The 25,204-nt window shown below is 34.4% G+C and overlaps 1 protein-coding gene across 2 annotated transcripts; it reads left to right on the forward strand.

Annotated features, from left to right (window-relative positions):
* Nucleotides 1-4,869: 4,869 nt before the first annotated feature.
* On the forward strand, nt 4,870-24,032 carry LOC137404281 (ADP-ribosylation factor-like protein 13B). Of its 2 annotated transcripts, none has more exons than XM_068090466.1 (11): nt 4,870-4,956; nt 6,067-6,183; nt 6,528-6,598; nt 8,529-8,784; nt 12,005-12,113; nt 13,669-13,794; nt 16,412-16,579; nt 16,978-17,140; nt 17,273-17,464; nt 18,878-18,946; nt 22,589-24,032. In XM_068090466.1, exons 2-11 carry the CDS (start codon nt 6,101-6,103, stop codon nt 22,618-22,620), a joined length of 1,269 nt encoding a protein of 422 aa, XP_067946567.1. In that variant the 5' UTR covers nt 4,870-4,956; nt 6,067-6,100; the 3' UTR covers nt 22,621-24,032. The 2 variants fall into 2 exon arrangements, with proteins under 2 accessions (XP_067946567.1, XP_067946566.1); XM_068090465.1 differs by having other exon boundaries at nt 4,877-4,964; nt 6,095-6,183.
* The last annotated feature ends 1,172 nt before the right edge of the window (nt 24,033-25,204 follow it).

Consider the following 25,204-nt stretch of genomic DNA (forward strand, 5'->3'; position numbering starts at 1 on the left):
ATTATTCTAAATCGGACTAAACATTCCTAACTTCTGTTCCTGAAAAAGCTAGGTTTCGTCACTTATTTATGGGCGGAGCTTGTAATGCCGATTGTGTTGTTTTCTAAACGGATATTGAAACGCTTTAAAAAAGCCTAAATGACTTTGAAGGTTAATGGACCAATCTCTATTTTGAGTACAAAATCAGAATCAGCGTGGCTGATTTACCTAGATTATACGATAAAAGTTGTACGTGACAGTTATGGTTTAATGTTTACTTAACATATGAGTTGGCCGCGATTGTAATGTGCATCAAGTTGAGAAATCAAATTTCTGGCGCCCCATTTAAATGTCTAATACAACTCGCTCTTCATAACTAGTGTCCAAACTAACTGGATATAAGCTCTATGATATAATAAATGAAATAAATAGGAAATTCAAATGATCACACATATTTAATGTAATTAAGTCTTTAACCCTTCAGGCTCACTCCCGGAATGTCCGGGAAGAAGTTGTTATCCCCTGGAATGAATCCCAAATTATCCTGTAGCACCTTTTTAACCGATTTGCTTTATCATAATTTTGTAGCGATATTTCCAAAGATCATATTCTAAGTATTTAGCTGAGTACCAGTTTGCAATAGGTTGGAGCTCGTAAAACAGACCAAAATAGGCTTTTTTCTTAAGTTTGTGTAATAAAAATCCACTGTATCAGCAAATTTAAGGATCATTTTTTCAGCATTATCATTACAATATTATATTCCAACTCTACAACTGTATCACTTTACCATCAGCTCTAAATATGTCTCAAAAGCAGATGTGATTATAAGGTTTCCTTACAGGTAAGGACTAGACTTTGAATTGAAGGTGAGCAAGACATATCGATAGTTTCTACTATTTGACTGCTGTGATGGTAGTTTTTGCGAGTTGAGTAAACTTTGATGTTACATGATTTTATTTTCAAGTAGCTTTACTACTCGCTGCTAAAATTGTGCATATTCACAATAATAATCACTCGATAGCAGCTGAATACAATCTAAAGTTGATCAACCATGTTTTACATAATCAAAATTATCTCAGCTAGTTTTACATCTGATAATTTTTTCACTGTTCATCCAAGCAAATGTTCCTACAACCTAAACTTATATTTTGCCAAATTGGGTTGGGTTTTCATGCCTTTAGTAGCTTGTACCTTTTTTAAACGTTTAGTGATTTTAAGGAATTTTTTTTATTCTGCTCAAAAAAGGTTTCTGATTTGTACATAACGACATTCTTTTAATATAGAAATGTAGCTTAAGATGTTTTCTTTTTTAATAACAAAATACATTAAGATAAATTTAATAAAAAAAAAATATGGGCAACTTGGTAACACAAAGTCTATCACTTGTCAGCAACCAATTGCATAACTGGGCCTGAATGAGTTATTCTACTTTTTCACTACCGCATTAAATTCTGACCGAATGATTATTCTGCCCGAATTAAGTCAAACATATTTTTTGAAAAACCGATATACCGCTAGTATTTAAGCAATAGCTCGAGAATCACAACAGATATTGTTTTACTGTAAAATGTCTCTTATTCGAAACAAAATTCTCTACAAGACAAGTATAAAATTGTTTTATGAAACCCACTCTCGGAAAATCTCTGACGCTTTATTTGTGTTGAACAAACGCTGTGTTTCTTATTGTCATGACAATAACGATCTGGTTTTCCCATTTTAAAAAATAATTAGAAATGTAACTGCTGAACCAAAAAATATTTCTTTTTGGTTGCAGGTGATTAGCAACAAGGTTGTTTCATTGGAGACAAAATCTGATTGGTCTAGTGTCTAATGTGTGGGCGTCGTAATTAAAAGAAAAGTGCAACCCTTTTGATAAGCTGATCCATCAGCTTACGGTCTGTACTTATATTACCGCGAAAGCCGATACATCGGTTTATGGTAGCGAAAGAGTTAATTGAGCCTGAAAGGGTTAAGCGGATCTAACGCTCAAGGTCCATTTTCAATGGAAATGAGCCAAACTATTATTTAATCTAATATTAATTATTAATAATAATTAAATTATTACACCTATTATTTAATCTCATCTAATTACATATTAACAGTAAATGGTCATCAAATTCCTATCCAACTAGTAAAGTAATTGGAATAAACATGCAACACCAAAATATATAAGCTAGCTCATCCCTGAAAGTCCTACCATAAATGTAGAGCTGAGACCAAGTATTTTTACTCTTTATGATATGGTATTTATGATTCCTCCAGTAGTAAAGAATACATTCCTTGCAAATCCTTCCATACTCTACTTTTAAGATAGTTTGTTGCCATAAAGATTATAAAGCCCAAAGATGCTTGTGCATTCTTCCTAGCAAAAAATCTGTGCATTTGTATACAGAAATCTCAATAGTTGATATTCGTGTGTCCAGTTATAGCGCTAGGCTTGGGAATGAAAAATTGACTTCATACTCAATTTGAACTCAAAACCTTAAGGTCCATAGACAGCTGGAGCTAACCCGCTACACTATGTTGTCCTTACCTTATTATGGAATAATAGTGCACATCCGCAATGGTAACTTGTAACTTTTACTTTTTTTCTAAAGTAGTTCAAAGAAATACTTATTCAGTGAAAAAATTTCAACTTATTTAAATTTATTCACTGTTACAGATTATCATGTTTTAATATATATTATAAATCTTTTCAAAGATGCTGAGTGTTTCGATTAACCCACTCTCCTGGTTAATTGCTGGATACCGAAAAGAATCTGCATATAAGTGTACCATTGTAACAGTTCTAGCTCATTGGGGAGCACTGTATAGACCACTTTCGATGAATCAATGTATTTTGCTGAGTGTTCAGATTATTTTATAGAGATAGATCAATGGTTTGAGTATTTACGTTGATTGTCATAAACCCGCACAGATCATACAATAAATAACACTAAAACATTTCACTAAACATGGCATCTTCTCAGATGTTGGGATTAGCTACCAAGGCTATGATTTGGCTTTCTTCAATTCTGAGGCCCTAGTTCATGAACAATGGATCTCTCAAGGTCAGACAGTAACTAAAAATGTCTACTTTGATGTTTTAAAAGCACTGCATTTAATAATTCTAAAATGGCATGAAAGAAAAAACAAGATTTCATCCTGCACCACAACAATGCACAAGCGCCTGCTGCCATCAAAGTTACTGAATTATTTTGCGAAAAACATAACTCCTATAGCTTCCACCAACCCTATCCGCCAGACCTGGTGCCAAAAGATTTTTTCTTGTTCTTCGACACAAACGAGCATTGAAAGAAAAAAGATTTAAGGCACTAGAGGCTGTGAAAACGGAATGTGAAGAGCTTGAGGGTCTACTCCAAATTGAGTTCCACCATTGTATGGAATCCTGGAAACGCCGCTTTCAGCAGTGTATTGATAACAATGGGGGAGTATTTTGAAGAAAACTATCCCTAAACTGTGCAGAGTGAAATACTTTTCAAAACATCGAACCTGTCCTGGAACCTTTGGCTTGACCCCCGTAAAACAAAGATCTACCTTGCTTTGTGGAGTGAAATTTTAGTCTATGATACACACATGGTACTCTGTTTCTACTTGTTAACAGTAAGATAGATGAGTATGAATTACAGCATGACCTTGACACTCACGTCTCTCAAAAGGAAGAAGAATTTTAAAACCAGAAAATGGAAAACAATAGCATTCTACAATAAAAACAAACTTTTTTCCAGCTCACCCTATTTGGTATCCCTTTTCTATATGTTGAAATACTTGTGGAGACATGAAAAACATGTGGATCTCGGTGTACTGACGCGAATGAACCCAACATTTTATGCATGACAAAGATGAGCAGCACAAATCAGGTACCACAAAGCATTAAATTTGCCATCACAGTGTTCCAACCAACAAAATTGAAACTGCTGGCTTACACAAGTCTCTGTAGGCTGCTTATGGGTAGTTAGACTAGTCAAGTAGTTAGACTGCTTATGGGGTCCTATTGACAAGTCCATTACTGAAGCCACAGAACAAATCGAGAATCAGTAGTTTACTTTGTATCAAAAAACATCAGAGAAGACATGACATAACCAAAGCTCTCTCAGTACTTGGACTCAGTACGTTCAAAGATGGAAGAAAAATAACAGAACTTCCTTACTGATGAGGATTCTCTCGGACAACGACAAACATCAACGTCTTTCATCTGCTTACGACAAGATTGTTAACCAACAAAACGCAATTGTTGTAGCGAAGACCACAGACGAAAGTCAACTAACAGTTTTCTATGCCTTGTCTATGCTTTACGACAACAGTCCTCTACTCAAGTCTGTAAGAGACCTGTGGATTTGTTACCGCAACTCTAAATTACGATATCGCACGCAAGCTGACACTGCAGCCAAATGCATATTAAAACTTTCCTATGGAACCCAAATGCGGCACCCCGTGTGCGCTTACTAAGACATCCTTCCCATATAAGTGTTCTATTTTCTTTCATGTTAGAATTAATATACAAATTTAAGATTTATATAAGGAGTTGATGCTTTGCAAAAAGAGATATCACGGTTGGATTTGCATTATTAAGCATTAATTTCCAAATATATTAGATAGACGTTCATAGCTTGCTCATCGCTACGTTGCCGTAACTAGTAAATCAATGTGAATTGCATAAGCGATACATTAATTGGCAGCGCTGTGAATTGTTAAGTTAAAAAGTGCTGCACTCGGTCCGCTGTCAAGAGCTTCTGTTTAACGTCACACCATTGGACCTTTGGGATGATTTTCACTCGTTTGTACGGCGAGCTTTAATGGCACCGCGTGCAAGGTGATAACTTGTTTAAACCAATAAGATGCATTTTAACAAAATACGTAACAACCGACATGAAATAATAGCAACCACGAAACGACATGGTAACGTTTTATTAAAAAGACATGTCAAACCTACTCTGATTCGGCTCTCGAATTTCACTTTGTCGATAGATTCAACCGGTTAGTATGTATGTAACCAGCAGTTAGTGACATTAGTTGTATCGTACTTTTGTTAGGGCTAAAGGTAATGTCTTATTTGCTCGAAGACACATTGAAAATTTTTTCGAGAAAAAAGCCGCGAAGCCTTTACTGCGCGCTTGGACAAAGTCACGACTATTTTTCGTTGATAAGAGTGTTTTTGGTCATCAAAGTATATGTGTTTTATAAAATTAATTTTATTGTAATACATAACATTAGCTTCTAGATTTGACATAATTCACTTTACAATGTTTTCCATTGAGATGTTGAAAACTGAAAATGAGTTTTTCTCGTAATTTCTTCTCAGTAGGCTACATCTATATATCTAAGCAATGTGGTAAGAGTTTTGGCGGTGTAGGACTTACAACTTTTCAAAAGATTAAGGGCAAAAGTTATCCAGCAAGCAATTGATACCTGTGATTTTCTCTGTTGTTGATGGCTCTACAAAAATGTTTTGCTAATTAATTCACTGTAGTACTATGGGTATTTCTTTTGGTAGGCAACTTCAAGTAAGTAGTTGTTTTGCAAAGCTTGTTTTTAAAAAGCATCGAAAATCGTGTACGATATACAATAAATGAATCTGGAGAATCTTGTTGGGCAAAAGTAAAAAATACATTTAATGAGAATATTGTGCCTTGTAAATAATATTTTTGATAAGAGGCACAAGCTTAAGATTAAAAGTTACATTAGTTAATGTTCTTATTTGGTATTCTGCTCATTCAAATTCAAATTTTTCAATCGCAAACTCAAATGCCTTAGGCCTATGTTATGCTATGTGGTAAATATTCAAAGATCAACATTTATTTTTCATATAAAACATCAGCAAATTCTTTAGCCTGAAAAATCTAGAAGGAAGTTTGGTGAAGGGTAACCTCACTAGCAATAACTTAGCTAATTCTGCTTTCTGTCTGGTCAATGTTGCCTCTCTGTTGCTATGATGGTAATCTCCATGATTGCATCATTTTTTTTCACTGCATTGCTAATTTAGCATTTATCTCTCAATATAAAACTCAATCACAAAATATTGTATCTAATGCTCTCATATGAAAGATGAGTAAAGAATTCTGTTAATGTATGTCTTTGTTAACCCAGCTAAAGCTAATTTGTCAACTGACTTCAGATCATTATGGGCTCATCATCATCTAAACAAGCGAAATCTTCAGGAAAACCTGGATGTTTAAAGTTCGGAAAGTCCAATGGTTCAAAAAAGTAAGCAAGCAATTATTTGTTATGATTTGAGATTATAATTGGATTCATTTGTTTGCCAGTTCGTCGCTCCGGTAATTTATCTTTTACATTGAGTTGACCTCAAATTCACAGAGATGGAGATAGCTTTTATCTAGAATATCTGTTTTCTACTGTAACTGTGTCACGGTAGAGAACAGATTATTCTAGATTTTCAGCTTAGTTCTCTTAATTAGGTTCATTTGAAGAAAACATCAGCGTATGGAATCCCTAAGTTTCTACAGATCTAGATGAACTAACTTTTAAATATGAGCTGACAACTCCCTATAAGTGTTTGTGCGGTTATGTCTATTTATTATGGTTTGCAGAGAAATTATCCTGGCTACTTTGGGTTTGGACAATGCTGGAAAGACGAGCATAGTGCTGGCCCTGTCCAAAGGTCAGTTCATTTCATAGCCCTTCACATTCAGGTTACACCATAATATATAGTGAATAAAAAATAAAATGGATTAAAAATTAAATAAAGGGAATGTTGAATTAGAGTTTTTTTATGAGGTTTGCATGCTCGACACATTTACGTTTTTGTATACGCTTTTGTTACATTCGCTGCATTTATATCATACAGTATATACCGAGGATGAGATGTTATACGGTAGATATTAGCTTATTAAAAATATCCAAGTGCACCATTTTTTCCTGTGACTGCAATCTGAAGGACTTTATGAATTTATTTTGAATGCTGGAATTTTCTGATTACTTAAAGCAGACTGAATATTTCTTGATTTTCCGCCATTTGTTGTTTTTTTATAGCAACTTTAAATGTTCATTTCCGTTGCCTCATTGAATTAGATATATCCAGGGAAAATTTTAAAAGAGCTGTTTAGGTTTTTCACTCAAAACAAAAATGTTTTTTAGTAAAATGAACATTTTTGTAAGCTTTTTAGTGAAAAATTTTTTTTAGTGAAAACCAAAAATTTTTTTTATAAAATCACTTTGACCATTTCTGTTCACAGAACATCTTCTGTGAACAGAAGCACTTCGACCGCAGTAGTGGTCCAAGTGATTTTTATGAATCATCGAACAAAACATATGTCAAGCCTAATTTTGTAGGTATATTTTATTCTATTATTTTAATCAATAATCTACATTGAAAATTTCTTTTTCAAACTCTAGTTCATATGATAAAACTATAGTATATGTATATTTTTTATAAGAATACACTGGTCCCTTTAAATCATTCTCAGGTAACTCCTCAAGGAGTACTGGAGGAAAAGTACACATAGCATTGAAGCGAAAGTAGTACATGAAATTAGGTAAAAATTTCTGTCAGATGGAAAAAAATTATCAGTATGGTAATAATGAATAAAATGAGGCATTTATTGTTACCTGACTTTCAAAGCAGGCGAATTGAAATGTAGAGTTGGCAACGTTTAGACTTGGTGCTACTGCTAGAGGGAGTGATAAAGATATGTCATTTAACATACCTTAGTTTAGCCTAGGTGAAAATTTAAACTAATGTAGTTGATATAATTTTTATTATTATCATATTTTCTCACTTATTACTTCTAGTGTTGGCCAACCTCTTCACTTTCATCTTTGAAACTGTTTCGAAAAACTTTCAACATCAGAGGTTAAAAACTATTTCAAGAGTGGAGTGAAATACTTGGTCCAACCTTACATCGTTTTAATGAGAATTTGTATGATGATGTGATGGTTTGATTGGAGCTAATGGATAAAAGTAATGGAGCGTCGTATGCCTACCAGGGCCAATAAATACATTCACAATCTGTTCACTGAATGTTCCAGACAAATAGAAGTCGCTAAAATACGTCTCAGTAATGTGAAGAGTTGTCTTCTCTTATTCTAGAGAATAAGGAGACAATTCCAGTTTTCTGTTTCATTGGTAGTAATGAACAATATTTTGAGATATATTCGCGTATTCACAGAGCTGTTACTTCAATTTATTAAAAACACCAGGTAAACAGGTCTTGAAATGTTTTATTTGCCCTAGGTGTTTTCTTTTAATTTCCTCCTGTTTGGGTTGTCTAACACGTTTTAGTCAATATAGTTGTTTATATCCATAAGCTAAAAAGTGTTCATAGTTTAGCTATTTTGAAATTCACCAAAATTTTTAAAAAAGTAAAAATATCTTTAATCGTTTGTTACTGGTTGACTCACTAATATATTGACTGAAAAATGAAAAAAGTTGACTCACTGAAAAGGTGAATCACTGAAGGGTTCAAATATTCATCAGTTTTTTTAAGTCTGTGTTCGAGCAATAACTGAGGTAGCTTATCATTGGTTGATAAGTCCTCAACGTGTAGAATCGTGTTTGAGATGAGATTCCTAACTCAACTACATGCTTTTAGAACTTGAAAAGACGGAGGAGATCATGCCAACTGTCGGTTTCGATTCGAAGAGCATTACTTTGTTTGGGCAGCCAGCAAAGATGTTTGATCTAGGAGGCGGTACCAGAATACGTGGAATCTGGAAGAATTACTTTGCTGAGGTTCATGGGATAGTATACGTAGTAGATGCAGCCGACCCCTCTCGAGTGGAGGAATCGGCAAAAGAATTTCAGGCTCTTGCTAAGAATACATACATACACGGCAAGCCTTTGCTCATGTAAGTAATATGGGGTTTGTGGGTACTGAGCTCCACCAGTTTCATATGTGCTTTCATCATCACCAAACCCTTCTTTATTGAAAATGAAATGTATTTTTCACATGATAAACAGGTATAGGTTTGATTGGTGCACCAAATGAACTGGGAATTAACATCACTGTGTTCAAAGAACAAAACCATGCAATGCTCGAATTCACAACAAAATACATATCTTTTCATAAAAAATGACCTTGAAAATCAGTGTGATTTCTGCTGTTGCCATGGAAAGGCCTCCACCAAACCCTTGAGACTGACTCACCAATTCCCTAGGTTTCAGAACCACTGGAGGACAGAGTCCATTACAGTGCCTAGAAAATAGACTGTGGTCTTGCAACTGTAAAAGTGTTGGTTGAAACCAAGTGTAGGCTGCAGCTGAAGCATAGCTTTTTATAGTTGAATTAACTAAAGAGTAACTCTATTGGCGCAAATCAATCATACTAAAGAGTAACTCTATTGGCACAAATCAATGGTACTAAAGAGTAACTCTATTGGCGCAAATCAATTGTACTAAAGAGTAACTCTATTGGCGCAAATCAATTGTACTAAAGAGTAACTCTATTGGCGCAAATCAATTGTACTAAAGAGTAACTCTATTGGCGCCAATCAATCGTGCTAAAGAGTAACTCTATTGGCACAAATTAATCATACTAAAGAGTTACTCTATTGGCACAAATCAATCGTACTAAAGAGTAACTCTATTGGCACAAATCAATGGTACTAAAGAGTAACTCTATTGGCGCAAATCAATTGTACTAAAGAGTAACTCTATTGACGCAAATCAATTGTACTAAAGAGTAACTCTATTGGCGCAAATCAATTGTACTTAGGAGTAACTCTATTGGCACAAATCAATCGTACTAAAGAGTAACTCGATTGGCACAAATCAATCGTACTAAAGAGTAACTCGATTGGCACAAATCAATCGTACTAAAGAGTAACTCTATTGGCACAAATCAATTGTACTAAAGAGTAACTCTGTTGGCACAAATCAATTGTACTAAAGAGTAACTCTGTTGGCACAAATCAATCGTACTAAAGAGTAACTCGATTGGCACAAATCAATCGTACTAAAGAGTAACTCGATTGGCACAAATCAATCGTACTAAAGAGTAACTCTATTGGCACAAATCAATTGTACTAAAGAGTAACTCTGTTGCCATAATTAAACTGTACAAGGCCTAAAAGTAACTCTGTTGGCGCAAATCAATTGTTCTGTGACGTAGTGTCTACCACCCAGACAAGACCTTTATTTAGCCAGACAGATTAGAACTTGTTGATTAGGTTTTTGAATTCGCGCTTTTATAACAAATAATGTTCAGACTCCATTTCCATTTAAATGTTTGTTCACCTGAATCCATTCACTGGCTACAATAGTTGTAAGTTTTCATCTCACTCTTGAGTCTCTGAATCAATAAGCTTTGAATAAGGCATCATGGCATATCAACTTTTGCTAATATACTTTCCAGTGGGTAGGAAATGTTTTGTTTTTCAACTGCAGTAGTCTATTTTAGTATCTTCAGTTTCTCTATTGTGTACTCTACGTAGAAATGTGTGGAATGGTCAATGCCATAAAAAGTCTTTCAGTTCTAGGTGTGTTCATAAAATTGGAATTACCATATATACTCAATTATAGGACGCACTTTGTTGACCTGAAAATCAGCCTACATTTCACCTGCATCTTATAATCGCAACATACCACGAGGGGCCATGTGTTTCTATGAAGCAGCACCGATTATCAGGCCACTGCTATACCGTATACCATGTATACGAGAGGGGAATGGACACTCGGTAGACGGAAGACAATCACAGCGATTTTAACTGTTTTTAACTCCACTTATTGCTCGCAATATAAAAAGAATATGAGTAAGCCGGTCATATTTCTATGTCTGAGTGAGGTGATAAATAAATGGAATTATGTTTTTATTTCACGTTTTCGTAGCTTTTTATTATTGAGTCAAACGGACGCCTTTATAAGGAAGATTAAGAATGATTGCTCACTTCCAAGATATAGTCACGTGACTGACAAGACAATAACAACCAGATTCGTTTTCAAAAGATTATTCATGACAAACAAAACAACACAAAAAAACAGCGCATGTGAAAAGATTTATTGATTCCAATTACAAAATTGATTGCCGGCAGACTTCAGTTGACTTCACTTGAGCGTTAAAACTTACCTGTCAGTCAGTCAACTGAGCCCTAAAAGAGAGAAAACAACCGATTGATCGTGCGAAAATTTCACTTGTGAAGAGATCAATTGAAGTGCGTCCTATACCTGAATTACCCTTTATTCTCAATAATTGGCTAAAATTTATGCTGCGTCTTATACTAGGGTGCGTCCTATAATTGAGTATATGCGGTATCTTCTCTCAGCATTATGCGATCAATACAGTACTTACTCCATCAAAAACTAATGCAAGAAAGCATAAAATGGCCCTGTCTGTTATAAGGCAATGTAATCTGTTATCATAGCCTAAAAACAATAAAATATTGATAAGGATTTCCGGCCGCGTATGTTGCTAATATATCATGCCTTTGCTTACTACTGTCGGCGAACCCTACTCAATTCAGATATCATACATGATCATGTGCTCTAGGAATGTTAAAAACTGTATTTTTTCTAAATTGTCAGGGTTACGGTGACTAGAATCTGGACATCTCAAGTGTATCTTATAACAAGCCCCGACAGCATAGGGAATTTGAAAGCAACCTTTGTGGAGCAGTTTGTTTTCAGTTTGATAAAATGTTGATAGGGGTGTAACGCTAGAATACAAAGTTTTGTCATCAGATAATTGCCCATAAGTTGTGTTGAAATGAATTATGACAGACATTAAGATCTTTGCAATTGAGCCGATTGTTTTCTGGAACATCCCACTAACTAGGTATATTCTGGAACATTCTATTGATTGTATTCTAGAACATTTTTTGACTGTATTCTAGAACATTCTAATGACTGTATTCTAGAACATTCTACCGACTGTATTCTGGAACATTCTAGTGACTATTTTCTGGAATATTCCAGCGGCTATTTTTTGAACAATCCACCCATGAGTGTTTGGTTCACACAGTCTTATTTAGTGAATAGCATGCATTCACCTAAGATATTACTAAACATCACCACATAAGCTGAATTTGGCTGCTACTTGCTCTTTATTATGCCGTTGTTTTTTTTTTATTGTAGATTAGCTAACAAATCAGACAAAAGAGATGCCCTCTCGGAATATGAGCTGACAGAGATGATGAATCTAGAAGAAATAGTAAATGTTAATAAAATTCCTACCAAAGTGCAGGTATGTAATGTGAGGTAGTTACGGTTGTACAACTATGTCATATACACTATGTTTCCGTGGCGCGGTTAATCTGCAAGATGGAAATCTGCAAGCCAAACTAGTTTTGCTTTTCATAAATTTTCACCAAATGTTGAATGCTTGCGACAGATGGACACAGCATTTGCGAATGATGCATGAAAAAATGCCACGCTGACTGTTCCATTTTAAACATTTTGTACACTTAAGTTATACCTATTCATATTTCTTAGATCAGCTGAGAATTCCTTTATCTTTTTTAACAAAGTGCCCGCATTAATCCACCACATGCCCGTTGAAACACTTATCACAAGGTAGCTCAATGTGTGCACAACTCCAAATTCACATCATCATCATCGATATAGTGATGGTGGTTGGACCACAGACATAGGTATTTCAGTTTTGTCAAGTGGCAGTAAGTTAGCCTCTATATCATAGAACTATCAGACCAGTCTATATCATAGAGCTATCAGACAAGTCTATATTATAGAGCTATCAGACTAGTCTATATCATAGAGCTATCGGACAAGTCTATATTATAAAGCTATCAGACAAGTCTATATTATAGAGCTAACAGACAAGTCTATATCATAGAGCTATTGGACAAGTCTATATTATAAAGCTATTAGACAAGTCTATATCATAGAGCTATCAGACAAGTCTATATCATAGTGCTATCAGACTAGTCTATATCATAGAGCTATCAGACAAGTCTATATTATAAAGCTATTAGACAAGTCTATATCATAGAGCTATTAGACAAGTCTATATCATAAAGCTATTAGACAAATCTATATCATAAAGCTATCAGACGAGTCTATATCATAGAGCTAACAGACAAGTCTATATTATAAAGCTATTAGACAAGTCTATATCATAGTGCTATCAGACAAGTCTATATCATAGAGCTATCAGACAAGTCTATATCATAGAGCTATCAGACAAGTCTATATCATAGAGCTATCAGACACGTCTATATCAAAGAGCTAACAGACAAGTCTATATCATAGAGCTATCATACAGGTCTATATCATAGTGCTATCAGACTAGTCTATATCATAGAGCTATCAGACAAGTCTATATCATAGAGCTATCAGACAAGTCTATATCATAGAGCTATCAGACAAGTCTATATCATAGAGCTATCAGACACGTCTATATCAAAGAGCTAACAGACAAGTCTATATCATAGAGCTATCAGACAAGTCTATATCATAAAGCTATTAGACAAGTCTATATCATAGAGCTATCATACAGGTCTATATCATAGTGCTATCAGACTAGTCTATATCATAGAGCTATCAGACAAGTCTATATCATGGAGCTATCAGACAAGTCTATATCATAGAGCTATCAGACAAGTCTATATCATAGAGCTATCAGACAAGTCTATATCATAGAGCTATCAGACACGTCTATATCAAAGAGCTAACAGACAAGTCTATATCATAGAGCTATAGACTATATCATAGAGCTATCAGACAAGTCTATATCATAGAGCTATCAGACAAGTTAGCCACTCTTTGTTTTTATTGCTCAGGCCTCGACAACAAAGACGAAAGACCATAAGACAATCAAGGATGGTATGAAGTGGTTGTTTATGTCTATTGCTGCCGACTGGAAGGACCTGAGTGAGAGGGTGGAGCGAGACATGAGCAATATTAAGGTACACTGAGATTATAGCTGTTTTATTTTCTTGCACTGTAAAGTTATGACAGCTTGTCTGGAGTAGACTTTGTTCATATCGTTGCATGTATAACTTGCTATTGGCATCGTGGTAATCACTCACCAACTAAATTATGTTTTTCGCTAGATGCCAAAAAAAGGAAAATCAAAATTTATTGAGTGAGTTGAACAAAAGTGTTTTAAAAGTTGGTAATCTAATAGTATTATAGAGGAGTCAGGATAGTGAATTGAAGGTTGTAGTGACAGAAAGTTCATAAACTGAAACATACGATGGTGGATGTTAGTGTCGTGGAATAGAAAATAATGTTTGTCATATGTGTGGAAGGATAACTACAAATATTCTGATCATAGTTTACGCAAGATTTTGAAACCTGTAACAAAAATACAGAAATAAGCAAGTTTGGGATAAGGCAAACTTGCTCATATCAGCATTCGTGTTACATGTTTCAAAATCCTTCGTAAAGTATGCGCAGAATATTTGTAGTTATCCTTCCATGCATATGGCCAACATCGGTTTCTATCGGTTTGGCCTAATGAGCAGTGAAACTTTTGCGAATTATTTGAATACTTCTAAAGTAGCTACAAGAAGTGATTTACTGTGAGATAATAAAAGGAAGTGCTTGGAGAGGGAATGTCAAAATGAAACTGTAGGGAATAACGATAAGAGTGGGAGGAACAGAAACGAAGGCTAATGTAATTCGAGAGTTACAAACACTGTTTCCATGCTTCAAATGAGTTTGGAATTGCTTCCCTTCCAAATCAAAGAAATGTTAAAATCCAAACACGATCAACGACATTTCACTACGCAAAAATTGTGCGAAGGCTTCCGCTGCATGAGTACATTGATCTCACAGAAACATTCACTGCTGATAAATCTGAATCGATAATGCTCGGCTAAGCTCTCTCAATGGAGATGCAAAAATTTCAGCATTGCGATCGATTATGGTCAGGCATCCTGGCTTAGTTAGTGCAACTAGTTGATTACGTATGAATTGAAAAGTGACATTGACCCGAAAGAGAGTCTACTTTAACAAGTTTTGTTTTGAGGGATACATTGTGAAAAAAGAATTTCTAGCATAACTCTGAATGGTTGAACGGGTGGAGTCCGAATTCATCGGCAGCGGGCAACTCCGAACCCATTCGAAACATGGAAACACAGTAAAAGAAGACACACTACTAAGCTAAGATATACAGTAAATACAAACGTAACTCAAATAGAAAACCTATTATTGGAGTTGTCTACACATGGTGTTTGTTGAATTATGTGATCAATTATAAATTGTAGAACTAACCAGTAAAAATTTAAATTCAGTAAACATGTTGTTTGTGTTTTACCAACAAATATCATGCAGTTTCACATTAACACAAGGCTCATGCCCATTTTAAAGACTTGCACAAGTTCATAAGTCAAAGGCCATGCACTGCTGACCAGTAGTTACTAACCAGTTGTTTCATGAGTTTATTTTGTGGAAAGAAAAATTATTTATATAACTTAATTTTTTAGTGCCACCCCTGGTACACAGTATCTTGTTTAATTAATTTTCAACTCCAAGAAATGCAATAAATGCTTTAAATAATCAACATTAGCGCATTGCAAACAAAACAAAATCTACTTCAAAAAGTGAATGTAAAAAACTAAATTATATGTAAAAAGTAGATTTATCAAGTAAGAATCAGACAAGGGAGTTTTTGTCATTTTGGGTGGGAGACACGCGAACAGAAGTACAGGTTCAGCATTTCGTAGGTTCAGCATTGCGTAGGTTCAGCATTGCGTAGGTTCAGCATTGCGTAGGTTCAGCATCGCGCAGGTTCAGCATTGCGTAGGTTCAGCATTGCATAGGTTCAGTAGTAGAGTGAACGATAGAAATACCCAGCATAGCTTGCTTTAACTTTGATTAGATCTAGTTTAAATTAATTTGTAAGTAGAAATTTTACTGGGAATAACATAATATTAACATTCAGTAAAATAGATATATATTAACTTTATTTACACTGGTCAATGTCATTTAGAGCAAATTAGACCATGAGACCAAAATATTAAAGGAAATTATGTGTATGGGAAAAAAAGCTTTTTTTGCAAAAAGCTGTTTTATAATGTACATGATGTCGTAACTCACTGCTAAGTTTTACAAAAATTTACCAAACTATTCATGAGTCAATTTTCAAAATGCATAATATATTTTGTAAAAGCAAGGTGTTCGTGTCTGGTGTAAGGTGTAGTGGTTTTTTGGGGAAGCAGGAATATAATGGATGGTCTGGCAGTTTGGAGATGTGATTGGAGTATTTTAAACAGTTAATATCTAAAGACACAGTTAGCTCTTCAGCGTTACCAAGCTGGTCGTAATGCTTGTAAGATGTCGTTTGGTAATCTAGTGAGAGATATTTATTTGATATTTTGAGAGCGCCAGCTGACAAAAGTTGATTTTTGTTTAAGCTGTTTTTAAGGTTACTTATATTTGGTCGACTTCTTGACCTGTAATTGTCACCAATGCTGCTTTTAGAGTAAGCAAATAGAAAAGTCTCTCTTTACGTGGTTTTAATAATAAGATGCTGTAATGATAGGATTAGGTTGTATTGAAGTGTTTTTTGTTCAAAAGGAAAAGCGAAAGGCAGAGAGGCAGGAGAAATTAGAACGAATTCGAAAGCAGAAAGAGGAGAGAGAGGTTGAGGGAGGTGAGCCTGAGGAGGAACAAGACGAGGACGCCGACGACATCGTTGATGCTACGAACCCGTTTCAGGCCATCAATGACCACCTCAGTTCTAAGGTTAGCTTGATTTTTTTCAAACTGTTTCAGTTGGGTGGCTCAGGTTAAGACCCTGTAATGTAATATTTGAATATATTTGTTCCAGTTTTCATGTAAATATTTTTTATCTAAAATTAGTTTGTCATAGTCAAGCATATCATCTCAACAAGTCGGAGGTAGGTTATGTATTTGTTACAGTCAAGTTTCTGGTACAGGGGTTGACCAATGCAAGAATATTGTTATTACATGTTTAGCAATAAAATGTAAACTAATTTTATAAAATAGTGTTGAAAAACTAAGAAAAAATCTTGTTTAGTTTATTTATTGCGAGTGCGTATTAGCGTCACCATGTCACCAGGTACCTGTTTTGTCTTCTGTTTTCAACTTGTCAATACACTTTTGTACTCTGATTTCTGTAGGCTGCAAACAATTCTAATAAAGAAAAAAAGACCAAAAAGAATTTTGAACAAACCCAATTTGTCGACGAGGAAGGGCGAGATATGAAAGCTACAAACAAGTCCCTACGCTCTTCCGGTGATGGCCCTCATTTAAAAAATGACAGGCTACCGCAGGTGGTTGAAGGTAGGTTTTGTTGTTTAGACGGCCTGGTAATATTGGTAAGATTCATATATCTCAGTGGGTGTTCTTATTCACCTGACAGTCAGTCAACCAAATAATTGTTGGTTCAAGCTTTTGCTTTCTTAAAAATTTCAGAACCAGACGCTTCCACTCTAACGGTGAATGGTGACATGGCAGCTAGAAGACCAGAGAGGGTACCATCACCTCTACCAGCTCCTTTTGGAGAGGGTTTGACTAGCCTCCCGTCTAGACTTCCACCCTTAGGGGGTGGACATTTGGCACCTCTATCTACCAGTTCTCCTTTAAAGCCCTTAGACTTTTCTTCAGGTCAGTATCTGATATTTATTTATTTATAGTATCTCTACAGTGCTGTCAGCTGTTGTACTCATCCTTTTCAATTAAGTTTATTATAGAGACGCTACCCTACTTACGAACATTCATGTTAAGAAGAGAAAAGTGTAAAGAAGTGTAAAGAAGAGGCAAACCATTTTATTTGAAACGAAAGTGACGATAATAAAGAAGCTTGATGCCCGTGCATATAACACGAATCATTCGACCGTCGGTACGATTTACAAACAGAAAAACCAAACCATGGAGCATGTAAAAAGTGCCGATGCAATCCATGATCATAAGCAAGAAAAAAGGGAAAGTCTAGGAACAGATGGAAATACTTCTCTGAGGAAGTGTTCTTTCAATGCAGTACAAACCAATATAGGTTACTTATACAAGCCTTAAACATACTTATACAATCCTTAAATATATGTTTCGTATAAAATAACGAAGTGAGACAACTTATGAACAAATTCACTTAACGAATGACTATCTGGAATGTATCTGGTTCGCAAGTTGGGTAGTCTCTGTATACAGTAATCCACCACTAATAACAAGAACTGGCATCCGCTGCTATAAGTGAAAATCCGCGAAATAGAAACTAATTTTAAAGTATATGTCTGAGCCAAACTTTTAACACCAGAGCACTTAAACTGCTGTCTAAACATATTTTATTTATTTCTTATATAATAAGTGAGTAAATTGAAGTTATCTTGATTGACTTTCAGTTTATATTTCAACTATAGTCTCAATATTTTAACCCAGATAATGCACTTACATAGTGCGTAGTAGTACATAGTAGTTTGGACTCATCTGGTCTGAATATTTGTACTTGTGATTAACTGGGTTCATTGTGAGAAGGAAGTCACATGTTTCTAAATGAGTTATATTAGTTATCAAGTTACAAGGGCAAGTCCGGTATTATTAAAATAAGAAAATCAATTCAGCAGCTATATTTTAATTATATATACCTGTGTATCGCTATGAGCTAATACATTCATTCCAAATCTGGAGGGACCAGAGTTGTTCTTGAACTTTCTAAAATAAGTCTGAATATTTAGGCTACAAATACATATACAAATAAATAAAAATATTCTTGATAATATATTATTTTATAGGAGTATTAGCTAACTAATCTGGTGTACTATTAAAGTATTTAAAATAATAATTTTCTTAAAGCGTTATGAAAATTTAGGAAATCAGTGATTGCATATCATTAGTTGTCAGTAATTTGCAGGCTGCTTTTTTTGTGAATTTGGAACATTCCAGAAGTGTGAGTAAACATTTTTCTCAACACAGAAGTTTATGCCAGAGTTCCAAAATGTGAAAATATATTTATATATAGTTTTAGACTATATATACTAATATATAATATTGATGTATATCAATGTTGAACTTTCTATATTTTAGAAGAAACTAGTAAGAAGAAAAAGAAGCGTAAGAAGAAGGCTAGAATATTACCGACCAGCGAAGTACACGGTGAGTCAGCAGTATGAGCAGTAGTAGCTCTAGTTTACTTTTACATTAAACTTTCTATAGGATTTGTCTCATCTTGTTAAAATTATACGTAAATATTGCCTCTTTTATTTTCCAGTTTACTTTCACATTTAGAAGGATGGTTGGTGCTCTTTGTGTTTATTAATAACGTGGTATCTTGGAGTTGTTTTACCACCATTAAATATAGGGATATTAGCCTATTATAACAACTAAGACACTTGCAGTCTTGCGTGCCGTGAGAGATCATCGTTAATAAGTATGTGCGCAATTATTCTACTGCGCGGCAAGGTGGTATAGCGGTGCAGATTGTAACATGCTTGGGTCGGAATCCAAAAATCCGGTTTCGATTTCTGTGGAATCAATAGGATTTGTTTCATCTTGTTAAAACTATATATAAACATTGCCTCCTTTATCCTTTATTATATACTAGATGAATGCTCGTTCTTGTATAAGTAATAAAATAATTATTACTTATACAATACCGAGACTAGCTTAAGTTAATCAATTTGAGTAACTTAAGCTAGTCTAAATTTTAACTATAATATGAGCCACTTCTGATCCAGCTTAATTATCAAGTGTGCAATTAATAACTCATAGTATTTCCCAAGCGCTTTAAGTAGGAGTATTTTAATTGATGTAATGAGTATGACCACAATTATTCCATTGTGTAGCAGTGTAGCTGCTTGGCCTAGTGGATAGAGTCTCTGCCTGTGGGCTTTGAGGGTCTGAGTTCAAATCTAGTGCTAAGCAGATTTTTCATTCGTAAAACTTTATGAGTGGGGTGGACAGCTATGGGTGGACACACAAACGACAAACATATAGTCTGTTAATAGGGTTTGTATTCTTTTGTTGTACCCATAAATATTACCTTCTTTATTATATATACTCTGTTAATAGGATTTGTCCCATCTTGTTAAAACTCAAAAATAGTCTTCAAAATAGATGAGAATTTGTGATTAGGATTTGTCCTATCTTGCTAGTTCCTTAAATATTTGTTCTTTTTATCCTTTTAGATGCTGCAACTCAGGTAGTTTTTCTCTAGTTTCAGTCATAGGTTGATTGCAAAGAAATATTTTTATCTATCACTCAGTTCGACTCCAAAAAGACGAACTGAAAAATATTAGTTTTTTCATCTTATGACTAGCTAGCCTTCTTCATATTTGATTAATTTAAAATTAACCTCTCCACTGATTCGGTGTATGAATAGCACAAGTTGTCACGATTGCCAAACATTTCGGTTGATATCGAAATATGTTTGTTAAAGCTCCGCTCTATTAAATAGATTAGAAATATCAGTCAATTAACATATAAAGGTACATTTAATTAATTCATTCTATAGAAGCAGTTGAGTTTCTACATTTAATAAATGGTTTTGGTTTAAGATGCTTTTAAATTCCCTACAGATAAGAGGTGCTAACTCCAATTCTACAAATCTTTACAGTTGTTGTAGAATTGTTGTGTTTTAACAACAAACATTAAAAAAAAACTAAAAAAATTAAAACTAACCATAATAGATATGAGTTTATTTGTTTCTATATCACGGATTTCCACAGATCCCATCAAGTAGTAGAGGATAACTCCATATTTGTGATAGGCTCCAAGGTTTTTCCAATCAATAATAGGTATTTTTCAAGTTTACTCCAAAGGAACTTTAATAGCACCTTGATTTTACGTTATATCATCAAGTAGCTTAGTTTTATCAAGTAGCTTTTTGCTTCAAGCAGTAGGATTTTAATTTTTGCTTTACATTATGCAAACATACATACTGTAGTTTTTATTGTCAAGATTTCATCCCTGGGAATCTTCTACACAACTAGCATCAGCCATTTGTCTTTGTTGGCTGCATAGCATATATATTTACCTTTATGTAGCCTGAGATTTTCGTAGGTTATATATTATCTGCTGTGAATGTGTAAGCTAAGGTGGGCATATGTGGCTGCCTGTTATTTGAGGTTCACATAGTTTTCTATGTCGTATCATACAAAGTCGATCCCTTCCGATATTCGCTTCATATGCTGAAAACGTTGATGTTTGAGTAAATTTTCTTTTAAGAGTCATTTGCACTTTGTTTATTCCAAACCGCAAAACTATAAATACTGATAAATACTTTACTTATTCACACGCTTTAAACAAGCTTATTACATTAAACTATAGAATCTAATTTGTTTACAAATTTCCGTCATATTTAATTAAAAACTGGATTAAGTAATAATTAGTAAAAAGAGGTTTGGTTGTTACGGGAAGTGGAAAGCAAAGACTCAACAAGCGTAAGTTTGGTGGTCGAGTTAGAGGTAAAAATTTAAAACATAATTTACTTTAGCTTGTGCTAAATATATTTTAAATTATTTTAATTTGCATAGTTTTTAGTATTTTTTTTGTTTTTTTTTAGCTTATGCCAGCTTTTATTACTTTTACTTTCAAAACCGTAAATTTTAAAGAAATTTTTGGTTATCATATGTTGAAGATGACTTGGAATGTGAAAATAAATATTTTCTCGACCTAACGTTGTATATATGGGTGGCATTTAGTTATATAGGTGAGTTCATCAGTACGATGAGTGAATCAGGGATTATTCATACTTTGACATCAAAATAAAAAGTATTTATAACCCTGTTTGTTGAAGGTCTGATGCCAGTGAAATGTATGTATATTGGCCTTTGTATTAGATATATAATTTTTGTTGTATAACCTTTGAACCTTTGCTCAATGCTGCTGCATAAAACAGTTGCTGTTGTTAATCGATTATTGGCAGCTTCATGACTAGTCGCATAGGTTTTCAATTTTTAGGTCAGCGCTCAGTTCATAGATGTTTACAATCAAAGTAAAATGTGATGATTCAAATTCAATAGTCTATGAATGGGTTTCCTTTTTTACACTTTTTTTGACCAGCCAAATTATTTGTTGACCTAGTTTACTAGATTTGTTTTTCTGAGTCTCAATCTAAAGTGGTCATCCTTTATGTTGTCACAAGGTTAACAACTTTTATAACTTAGCTTATTAACTGGTGTTAACATTTAATAACGTACTTCTTTTGAGTTACTGTGAGACTTTGTTTTTGTTTTGTTAAATATGAACTTACACAAAATTTTAGTAGATTTTATCAGAAAGTATAAGTATTTTTCTATCATTTGTGATTGATTTTGATGTTTGAAGTGATCTGACAGACAGGATGTTTCGAGATCAACATTGAAAACTGAATCGCAGTTAAAATGCTCAAGTCAATCTGCGTACTTAAGGATCAAGTATGTGACTATGACATCTATAGTTGCAAAGAGACCGACAGAATAGAGACCCGTAACACTGCAAATTGAACGTAATAGTTGATATCAACTATAGTAACTCGTGATGCCATATCGCACGTATTTTCATTCTGAGTGTTTTTACCGCGGCAAAGTTGTGCCGATTTTAATCATGAAACATCCTGGCAGTCAGATCACCTCAAACATCAAATACAATCGCAAATGATACAAAAATACCGATACTTTCTGATAAAATCTATCAAATTATGTGCAAGTTTATCTTTAACCATTTGCTGTCGAAATTGTCTATTAATCGCTGACGTACTCTTGCATATACAATGTATAGATACATTATGTATTGTATCTATAACCCTGTTTGCTGAAGGTCTGATGCCTGTGGAAGAGGAGGCTGACTAGCTGATACATCTCATCCTAGAGCAAGATTTCCTCTCTTCCTTACCAAGTGCCTATCTGATGATAGTTTTCAGTCTGAGGACATTGCTGGCCCACTTCTAGCGTTTAACAACTTGGGCATGGATGTCACGACAACTTTTATAAAACTCGGTGAATTTATGTCACTATTGTTGAACTTCAAGTAGATGTCATGAAGTTGTCTGCTTTGGAAACTTCTCAAGTTTGACAGAAGTTAGCTTCAACATTTCTAGTGGTCTATGGCATCTTATAAAAGTTTGCTGACACTGACCTGAGAGGCAACAATGTTTCCAACAAGTTTTCGAGCAGTGCTAGACATCATTGTTGGTCTTTTTTTTTAATGTCATATTGACCTTTGCTTACTGAAGGTTGTCAATATTTCACAAAAGGCCATTGATATTTGCTACTAAGTAGTTGACCTTTTACTTGGAGTCATTGACCTTTCTCTGGGGGTCATCGACCTTTGCTACTGAAGGTTATTGACATTTTACCGAAAGTCATTGACAATTGTTTGATAAAATTGGGCAACCATTTTACTAAAGGTCATTGACCTTTGCTACTAAAGGTCATTGACATTTGATGCTAAAGATATTTGACCTTTGCTACTAAAGGTCATTGACCTTTGTTATTAAAGGTCATTGACCTTTGTTACTAAAAGTTGTTGACATTATACTGAAGGTCATTTACAGTTGCTATAAATGTTGTTAATCTTTTGTGATTGGTCATTGGTTACTAGAAACTTTTGACATTTATTTGAAGGTCATTGACATTTTCTAAGGGTTGTTGACATTCTATAAAAGGTCATTGACCTCTCCATGCCAACTGCTCAACTCAGGGTGCTAATGGTTCATAGTCATTGCTTTCCGTTGCATTTTCATATTCTTTTCCTAATTTTTAGACAAAATAGGTGTCATGCTTTTACTCATATTGAAGCTTAGCTTTCCCTTTTTATTCTCTTTTAAAATGACCGGAATGAGTTTAACCATAGGATAATTTTTGAATGGATATTTTCACAGCTTTAATGAAATATTTCTGCTCGTGTCTGCTAACATGCAACATTCTTATGTGTGACTTGGGTGCCAAAGTTTCATCAGCATGATGTAAATGCACCCACAGCTTGCTTATTGTACCTGACAATTTCACTTAGTTGTATTCTGTGTATTGAGTGCATAGAATTTGGTGTATATAAGCATGAAATACCATTGTGATCATTGTTAATAGTTGTAAAATATCTTGCTTCATTTTGGACTGTACAACTTCCTGTGTCATGTCTTAGTTTTGCTCATGCTCAAATCGTAATTTTGTTTTAACAATAACTCTGTTTTGACAATCTGCATAACTGTGGTACTTTATTTTAATTTTAGATATGCATAGTAGAATTTATATAATAAAATGTTGAATTCTCAAGTTAACATTTGTCAGTGTAACATATAAAAAAAACATGGTTGTTATAAATTAACGACTGGTAGGAGCAGACAATTCCATAAATGGCAACTGAAATAAAATAAGTGATTAGAAAAACATGCAAATTTATTTCTGATGACAATTAGTTTATTCCAAAACACTGGATTAAAGAAGAAAATTGAAAAGTTATAAAATTGTCTTCTCATGCTTCAACTCCAAGAAATTAGCAGTACATGATTAGTGGCAATGAATTTGGGCATCTATTTGGCACATTCTACCAATAGTTTCATTTCCCTGAGGTTTGTAACAATGTCTTATCTCTGCTGTGGTTTTTTTGGACTTTTCGTTGCATCAGGTTGGCAAGCAAACATTGCTTTGTATTCCTAACTGCATGAATAGTCAAATCGAATCAATAAACAAGAACATCTATTTCTTAGTGCCAAATATACTAGAAGGGTATCTCACACCTCAAGAATAGACTTGCAATATTTTAATCTCCTTCACTATAATAAGAGCCATGTCCATCTATCAGAAGCCACATTAACAATGTTTAGAAAAAGATTACACCACATAGGAATCGAATTCTGATAGCTGCATTTGCAGCCAAGTACACTATTGCTGCACCACTCAATCACCTTGAAACATCAAGGAATAGTTCTGTATTTGTGTTTTCGTCGCTGTATATTTTCAGCTATAGCAATTGTCATGTCTTGGAATAAAGAATCCTTGAAGCAAAAGATTTGATTTCAGACCCTCCCATTCACCAGCTCGACACCTAACCAACTTAGCCACACGAGCTTGATAGGATCGCTAGGCAGTATATGTGGCTATACGAGAGCAAATACGCTTCCGGTCCCAACGCAAAATGATTGCTTAACATCACGAAGAGGAGTAGCTCTTATTAGTAAGTTCACTCAAATTATCCATTGGCAATGTGCCAGGCTAATAGCAAATGGCATGCAGCTCTCATTACTTCTCATTGTTTATAAGCAGATTTTTAATACCCGGGCAACGCCGGTAGCACAGCTAGTATATTTATATGATACATTATTGGCAATAATTTCATTTCAAGCCTAAATGTTATTACATGCTAGTTACATACATGATTTTTATTACATGTAGTTATAACACATGATGGTCTTGCACCAGAATGATAGCATACCAG

Source organism: Watersipora subatra, chromosome 9, assembly GCF_963576615.1.
Source record: "Watersipora subatra chromosome 9, tzWatSuba1.1, whole genome shotgun sequence".
NCBI classification, from domain to species: Eukaryota; Metazoa; Bryozoa; class Gymnolaemata; order Cheilostomatida; family Watersiporidae; genus Watersipora; species Watersipora subatra.

Excerpts from the sequence above, each read along its gene's own strand:
- LOC137404281 (XM_068090466.1), top strand. The coding sequence starts at position 6,101 with ATGGGCTCATCATCATCTAAACAAGCGAAATCTTCAGGAAAACCTGGA. Across the intron at positions 6,184-6,527 it reads AAGTCCAATGGTTCAAAAAA|AGAAATTATCCTGGCTACTT; the intron begins GTAAGCAAGCAA and ends TATGGTTTGCAG. Across the intron at positions 12,114-13,668 it reads AAATTCCTACCAAAGTGCAG|GCCTCGACAACAAAGACGAA; the intron begins GTATGTAATGTG and ends TTTATTGCTCAG.